Here is an 8,564-nt window from a genome sequence, read left to right as displayed (position 1 = left end):
TATACCAAGACTGACCAAAGGGCATCTAAGGCCAAATACTGGAAACTGACCAATATTATCAGGAAAATTGTCTGTGTGGTTCTTAGCACAACTACCCTCATGCAGGTTACATTATTATATTCCTATAAATGGTGTTTATAATATTTCTAGTACATTATGATATAATGAAAATAAGGTGAGTTATAAAAATATCTCTCTGAATATGTCATTAAATATATTTTACTTTAAGAAAAACTCAGTGCATCATCATTGCATCTCTTATTTCCCCGGAAAAACTAAATTTTATTATGGACCAGCACCTCTCATTTGTGGATTGCAGCTTACTTGGGGATCTACTGATATTGGGTGGGGGAGGTTTGTACACAAAGAAAGGGCAGTTTCTTCACCCCAGAATCCTTCTGGGTACACAGGGCTGACCACTTTACACAGGAAATTCATAACTATACAAAAGAAACTGCAGCTCTGGTAGAGCCTTTCATAATCCTTACAGCCTCTCTCCTACCCTTGGGCACTTACCACTGGGAACTGGTAATCCATCTTCAATTTTTACATTTAAGTGGAAGCCTCTAAGAGCACCTCGTGATAAGTAGATGCTGAGAAGAAGCCACTGACACAGTTGATAGGGAAAATTAAGGCTTGGCAATCTCTAATCATTTAGAAATACAGGAATAAGGGGAAAAATCTACATATGGCCAATAATCTGAACTACTCAGATGGTAGAAAGAGCATTGTTGAAAAGAATTTTCTGAATGAGACAGAAAGACATTGTAAACAGTACTGGTCAATATTAAACCACTCATAAAATGCAAAATAGATGTTTTCTGTAGAACTAGAGGTTAAATGTGATCTATGTTAATGGGTCGTGATAAAAACGGAGATGAGGCAGAAATTTAATTTTAGGAAAGTTTAGGAAATAAGGTTGTAAAACTAAATATGCAATAAAAATGTAAATGCCAAGCAAAATTTTGAAGATGGTTGTGACAGGAGGAGAGAGACAATGATTTCAGAACAGAAACTTGGCTCTCTTTCTAGTCTGACTAAGGAAATAGTGACATGGGTATTGAACCTAGAACAAGAGGCCCTCTTCCTGTTGTAAGAATCATGGAAGAAACGTTTTTCTAGATTCAGTGCTGAATGGATTATACTCTAAAAGAAAATGTAGGATTCGTCAGCAACTCGCCTCCTTAAAAGAGAATTTGGCCTCAAGGTAATCAAGTAGCATTCCTCTCCTACCTAGGGAAGACCCTGGAGTTGGAGAAGCAATGGCTTTGGGATGATAAACCTCGAGATGAAGAAGAAAATTCATCTCAAGTCTCTTTGTCTACCCAGGGGCATGCAGAGTAATTGGCCTGCTTATAGGGTTCTTAGCCATGATCCTTAAAACCAAAATCCAATAGGCGTTGCCTCCCATTTTCTGATATTTAGGCTGTGAAGGAAAATACTTAATACCTTTCCAATTGTTTTTCTTTCTATTAGAGGTAAACATTTCTCTTGCTGGCTTTTGTTGGACAAATTCTTTGCTCTTAAAATTCAAAGCGTTCTCCAAGGATATGTCCAGAGGTGAAGTGTTTTCCATTTGCTTTCCCGCTACTCAGTAGGTATCCTTGATAGGAGAACTGAAGTCTTTCTATGTCTCAGACTAGCATTTTGCTTTCTAATATTTTAACATTCTCCATCAGCTCAGTTCTTGCCTGTTAAAGTTTCCAACATGATTTTATATATATATATATATATATATAATCTAACTTGAAAAATCATTTATTGTGGAAAATACACATGACATGAAATCAACCATCTTAGCCATTCTTAAGTGTACAGGTCAGCAGTGTATCCCATTGTTAATCACAATGCTATGAAAAGAATGGAATTCTGAGAGGCAAAGGACAGCTCAGAAAATGGGGTACCCACTGGGCTGCGGTAAGAAGTCTGCTGTGTTATATCGAATTGAACGTCATTGGAGAGGAGGCCTAGATGTCTTTCCAGACCCTAAGAGTGCCAGCAGGCAGGTGCTGACTTCGGCAAGTGTCCACTCCTGACTCTTCCGACTTTTCTCTAAATTCCGAGGGATTCTTTTCTTATTTGACTTAGCAATAAGCTGGGGATATTTATCCAAACTCTTTGATCAGGTTGCCAGTGGTTATATCTTTGTAACCACACCTTGTTCTCCATGAAGTCCGAGGCCCAGATCAGCAACAAAGGGCAGGAATCATCTGTCGCTAATGACATAAACCAGTAGGACAAACTGCAAATGAAACAAACCATACTCTCTAGCACCTTCTTACCTCCTGTTCAAAGCTGTCTCCTTTGTTTTCTGCCTCAACTGTCCTGTCTTCCAAGAGCAGTCGTGTTAGCTCAGGACTCCGGAGCAAGGCTCACTCAAGTCCCCCCTGCTCTCAGCTAGTAGTTCTCTTACGCGGGTCTCATTTCCCCAGCAGCTGCTGCTAGGTCTTCAAAATCCCGTGGTTTCCAATACCCATGGGTGTCCCTTGGCGTATTGGAATCCCTGGGCGTTATCCCAGCAGTTCTGCCATCCCCGTGCCCCTTTACCAAGGAGCTCTCAATATCAACTATTTGCAAAATGCTGTAGTGGCCTCTACAACAAGAAGAGCTTCCTTGTTCCTACCAGTCCCAATAGTTGTGAGAGTCTTTGGCCTATGTCTCATAGAGGGAAGTGGGCAAAGTCTATCCGATCAAAGCTATGACAGCGTCACAAATTCTAACATCACACCAAAAGCCAATGACTAAGAATGGATTGGCCCAATACCCTCCTTCAGAAAAACGGAATTTCAACCCAACAATGAAGTTTTAATGTCAGCTTCACTGAGGATGATTTGGGGAAGCAGGAGGGATTTATCAGCACCTCTTGAATCACTTTACACAAAGTTCACTTCACCTGCAAGTGAAATAATCTTTTTCTACCTAATTTGTATGAAGTTGAGGAGGAAGGCAGGGGACTCAATGATCCTTTCACAGGAAAATTAAGAAATAAACAAAAGCCAAGTAATGTCCCTTTTAATGGGTGCCTGAAGAGATCTTTCTAACTGGGCCTCAAAAATTATTATGCCTGAGTTAAAAATCTGGTAGATATTGACCAAGAGCCAGTCTGAGAGTGGTGTGCCTCAGAAAAATGCATTTGTCTTATTAAAAAAGAAAATATATATGAGTATTTTCTTCACATTTTTCTAAAAGTTGCATTTAATTGCTGTAGAAGCAAAGGAAATAATTTAGAATTGAATGAAGATGAGATATTTCAAAAAGAGAAATACTTTTCCTGTTTATAGTGTTAACATTTATAAATTTCCCTCTTACACTATCCCTTCATGGTAGTTCAGTGGTTCTCAACTTTCTCAGACCCAATACCTTGCTTTTTATCACAATATTTGGTAATACTTCTACCATTCTAAAATAAAATAAAACTTACAGATAATTTTACCGTCTCAAAATGAAGTGTATGTGCTTTCTACACTAATAATTTAAACATACACGTTATTTTTATGCATCACGTTTTCACCGTAATATAAACGTGTAATGAAAAGAAAAGTTATCAATAATAAAACAGTATTAATTCAGTGCATAAATGCTCAGGCATAATCACATAAAGAGACAAAACGAGTCAGTCTGATTACATACACCTGTACGTAATAGCGCTTGAATGCAAATTGCTTACAGGTGTGTCGTGTCTTATGTTAATGTCATAAATGGTCTTGCTACTTATCAAGTCATTTCCAAAGGACTGAACCTGGTAAAATTCAGAGGAAACCAAAGTAAAATCTTTCTTCAATCCATGATCATTGCATTTCCAGAAAATTCAGAGAATTAAAGTTTTACAAAAAAAAAAAATACTGTGTGTTTATGAAAACTGGATAAAACCTGATAACTGCTCTATTATGATCATATGTTTCACGGCATTAATATCCAATAGAGCATTCAAATACAGAGCAAGGCCTGGTAGTTCTTTATTGTATAGACAATTATGTGCAAGGCAAGATGTCTATTTCTTGGCTCCTAAATATGAACCCTAGCGCTCTCCTATAATGGTGATATCCAAAAATGGCCCTAGAGGCCAATGTCACCCCCAGTCCCACATGAGATTCATTTCTGTATTGATTAGAGACAAAGAACAGGAAAACTGAAATTTTTCTAATTGCTCCGTAAATACTGATGAAAAAGATATTTTATTATTATGGAATATTGTATTTTTATATTTTGAGTAACATTTCTAATAAGCCCTTTGTTATGATGTGTGAAAATAACCTAGTGTTATATTAATATTATAACAGACTAATACAGACATTAATTCTTTTGAATTGCCTGACCTCAAGATATCTAAAATCTGGAAGAGAGTATGATATAATCTACAAGATAACGAAATTCTCACAAATACTTTTAATTTCTTTTTTTAAAGCATATTTATAGGTATTATAAATTTTCTTGAAAAAACTATCAGAGGTCTTAGTAATTGTCCTGTAAATTTTATGGTTCAAAATGAGAAAAAAAAAATGTAGAAAATAAATGAGTAAAAAGACAAGAAAAAGGAAATATTACTTTTTTAAAAAAGGACAGATGAAAGAATGTGTAAAACAGAAAATATACAAAAACAAGTCATATTTGAACTATATTGCTACTTTTGCTTCCTCAGAATTAATTTATATGGTTCAGTAATTTTAGCGACCACAGAAATTCACAGGGATATTTCTTATTCATCTGAGAAATTTGTGAATCCACAGAGTGATAATAAATTAAGAAAAACTTTTAAATTCTAAAGATACACCTTAATAAAAAAAAGTTCCCTTAATTCATTCAGTTATTTTATTCATATTACTAATTACTTCAGGCTTTGTGAAGCATTAAATACGAAACTGGATCAGATGCTGGGAAAATTTTTAGAGGATAAAACATTGAGGGCAATAGAAGGATGGGCAGGAGGAAAAAAAAACAAGCAAAAACCCACAAGCCTGTGTATCAACAGTCATAGATGTCCTTAAAATAAAATCAGTTTAACATGCCACATGTCACAAGTTATTAATAAGATTTTACAGAAAGTAACTCAGAATTTGGAAAAAATCCAAATTATTTTATTATGATGATTTTAAACTTTTAAGTTCAGGGGTACCTGTGCAGGTTTGTTACATCGGTAAACATGTGTCATGGGGATTTGTTGTACAGATTATTTCATTAGTACCCAAGTATTAAACCCAGTACCCAAGTATTAAACCCAGTACCCAAGTATTAAACCTAGTACCCAAGTATTAAACCATTTGTTATTTTCCCTATATTTTAAAGGATTATTATTTTATTACTTTCAAGTATATTTTATTTATCCATTCTTTAAATATTCAGAAAACCTTCTTCATGCAGTCTAATCTCACAGAGTCTAAAGTAATGGCTTTCTGTATACTTCTCAAAAGTCCTCTTTTAAAAACACAGTTTTCATTTGTTTAAAAACATGTAATTTTAAGGGTGGAAGGGAACGCTAAAGATTTCAGTATAACTTTCAGGCCCCACTAAAAGTCTTAATTAACTGTGGCCCAGGACATCTAGAAATCCTCTCAAAAAACAGAAGAGAAAAAAACTTTAATCACTTCCCTTGGGAACTCATTTTAATGCATACCAGCACATTGGTCAGGAATATTCTCTAAATTACAGTTTCACCATTACGTAGACACGTCCAGTAAGCCTTCAAATGGTTTTTGGAGCAACATGCAATTGGTGAGATTGAGGGAGTTGATCGCATGTCCTTAAATGATCTTTTACAGGACAAATATAAAAAACCTTGTTATAACAGAAGGCCGTGAGTTCTTTTTCACTTCATTTCTAAATAGATGACTTCCCACCAGAGTTATGATACCCTACTAATATTTTTTTACCATTTCCCCCCCTTATCGGTTTTTATCAGGATGTGAGATGAATGGGATATAGAATCTGGATAGCCAAGGAGAGTTTGTGTCTTTGGAGCTGGGTCGTGGCCAGGATTTACTTACCTAAGGTGAAGTGGGATGAAAAGAACTAAAGGTCTGAGTCCAGTCTGAAATCTAAGAAGAAACCATGCTTCAAACAGAGGCAATTAGAATGAACTAATGAAACTCTAAAACTCTTAAGACCTATGTCGCCTGGATGGATGGGCCACACAGGCATTCTGTATTGGAAAATAATGTAATATTCAACTCCAGGTAGATTCAGCCTCACTGGTCTTTGTCTGGGCATCACTCATAATGACTACATGAGGGCTCTGACATTTTATAGTCCTTTTGTTTTGGGTAGATCAAGGCCTGGTTTTTTTATCAAGTAATGAAATACCATTCTTACCGTCTCTATACCCATTTACCCATTTTTATAAAGGAAGCAAATATGAATAACATAGTTTGTGGCTAACGGCACAAAACACAGTTCCATAAGTCAATTATCTTTTGCTTAAACCAATGGCTTCCCCCAAAGACAAAGAGAAGCAAATCATAGCAACTAATTGCAGTTACACTCAAGAAGATTTCATTATAAAATGCAACATTGCTGTTACAGGCATTGGAGTGTGTCACCACATTCAAGTAATAGATCCTAAAGAACTGGTAGGGAAGGAAACAAACAAGGATGATCCCTATAAAAAACAGGTTTTTCAGTTGAGCCCAGAACTCCTGGTGGGATAGTAAGGAGTGGCGTAGCTTCTGCACCATAAACATAATGATGACAATCTGGAAGACCAAGAGAGTCACAGCAATGGCTATGACAAAAGTGACTATCATATAGTTGATGACTTTCACATGCACGTGAGCAAGCTCTTTGTGGAATTTGAAACAGTGCTTCTCATTGTATTCCTCATGACTTCCATACCGGGAGATGACCACGGGTACCACAATGACAATCACCAGGGTCCACATGCCAGCACTGGCAGCCACAGCATGCAGTTTTCTGTAGAATTCCACTTTGTCTCTGCGCTTGAAGAAGATGAGGTACCTGGTGACCAGGATCACCACATAGAACAGGAACGTGAGGTACATATGGATGTGTAGCATAGCACTCACGAATTTGCAGAAGGGCAGCCCAAACGTCCAAGTCTCCTTGATGAGGTAGGTCAAGCGAAATGGCACTGTCAGCAGAAAAACGCTATGGATCACCACCAAGTTAATGACCGCCATGGTGGTCACTGACCGGGTGTTCATTTTCACCAACAGGAACAGAATGGAGATGACACCCACCAGCCCTCCAATGAGCACTACGAAGTAGAGGCTGATTAAGTGGGGTGTCAGTATAGGATCACAAGAGGAATTCCTCGAGGTATTGTGGCCAGCCATACTTGGGAAGTCACCTGGAGGAGACAAAGCACCAGACAAGCTTTCAAAGCTTTGTAACTGACATTTTTTTTTTTGAGACGGAGTTTCACTCTTGTTGCCCAGGCTGGAATGCAATGGCGCCATCTCAGCTCACCGCAACCTCCGCCTCCTGGGCTCAGGCAATTCTCCTGCCTCAGCCTCCTGAGTAGCTGGGATTACAGGCACGCGCCACCATGCCCAGCTATTTTTTTGTATTTTAAGTAGAGACAGGGTTTCACCATGTTGACCAGGATGGTCTCGATCTCTTGACCTTGCGATCCACCCGCCTCGGCCTCCCAAAGTGCTGGGATTACAGGTGTGAACCACCGCACCCAGCCTGTAACTGTCTTCTTTATAGCACTGACACTGTGGCTTTGTCATTTATCTGCTTACATGATATAAACTTTACATGCTTTCAGAATGAAAATGTCCTATGAATGTTTGCATACCCTAGACCCAAAACACAGTAAGCCATTGATTCTTAATCTTTAATAGAAATAAAAATCAAATCTTAATCTTCAAGTTGCCCCCCAGAGACACGCATGCAGATAAGACAATTTACATACAACTTCGGGAGGATTGCTGACCACCTGGAGCTCATACGTGGATACTAGTACCACGGCAACCCTTTAAAAAGTTGTAAGATGGATAGAAAGATCAGTGGATGCATGAAGCGTACTATTGTTTTTCTTGTGGGCATGATTGTAATTCTCTAATTCTTTCATACTTATTAACAAACAACCCAAGAATATTCACACTTAATTCATTTAGAATACTGATTAATTTGACCATAAAAAAATCATCTCAGTCAAGGCAGCAGCAAGCAATAGGAAGGTTTACCTGAATTTCTCATTATAGTTATGTTATCATCCAGCAGTGAGGCCTTGCTAAGCCTTTCCAATGGGCCCCACTGAAAATGCAGCATGTCTCCCAAGCCTCCCATCTCTTACCCTCAAAGGTCTTGCAAATTCATGGCAGAGCCATTGTCATTTCTCCTCTGGACTCCTGAGAGATCCTCTCCACAAATACTCTCAGTCCTTTCTATTTCATTCACCGTATTCTTATTCATTACTTGCTATAAAAGATTTCATAATCTTTTAATTTCACAAAGAAGATCATGGCAGGTTTTCTGTCTAAATCTCTTCAGTGGCTTCCCATCTCTTCTAAGAAAAGATTGATAGCTTTATATGTCTGGAATGTTCTGGGTTACAGTGGCAAAATCCAATCCCTTGACACAAGATTCAAGCAATAATCAAGAGA

The 8,564-nt window shown here is 37.8% G+C and overlaps 1 protein-coding gene and 1 long non-coding RNA gene across 3 annotated transcripts in view; one reads left to right on the top strand and one right to left on the bottom strand.

The window, feature by feature from the left end:
- The first annotated feature begins 1,871 nt into the window (after positions 1–1,871).
- LOC118143601 (uncharacterized) overlaps positions 1,872–8,564 on the top strand; it is a 29,382-nt gene continuing 22,689 nt past the window's right edge. For both annotated transcript variants that reach the window (XR_004727786.3, XR_013523825.1), the window contains exon 1: positions 1,872–2,006. This is a non-coding gene — a long non-coding RNA (uncharacterized LOC118143601). The remainder of the gene's footprint in view (positions 2,007–8,564) is intronic.
- Positions 4,796–7,440, bottom strand: GPR141 (G protein-coupled receptor 141). The gene has a single exon (XM_035253189.3). It carries the CDS (start codon positions 7,407–7,409, stop codon positions 6,369–6,371), a length of 1,041 nt encoding a protein of 346 aa, XP_035109080.2. The 5' UTR covers positions 7,410–7,440; the 3' UTR covers positions 4,796–6,368.

The sequence above is a fragment of the Callithrix jacchus genome, chromosome 11, assembly GCF_049354715.1.
Source record: "Callithrix jacchus isolate 240 chromosome 11, calJac240_pri, whole genome shotgun sequence".
Taxonomy (NCBI): Eukaryota; Metazoa; Chordata; class Mammalia; order Primates; family Cebidae; genus Callithrix; species Callithrix jacchus.
Note: the sequence above shows the minus strand (reverse complement) of the source record. Positions and strands in the feature narration are given on the sequence as shown.

What these genes read in the sequence shown, in the direction of transcription:
- GPR141 (XM_035253189.3), bottom strand. Translation starts at nt 7,409, where the DNA reads ATGGCGCCATTGCATTCCAGCCTGGGCAACAAGAGTGAAACTCCGTCT.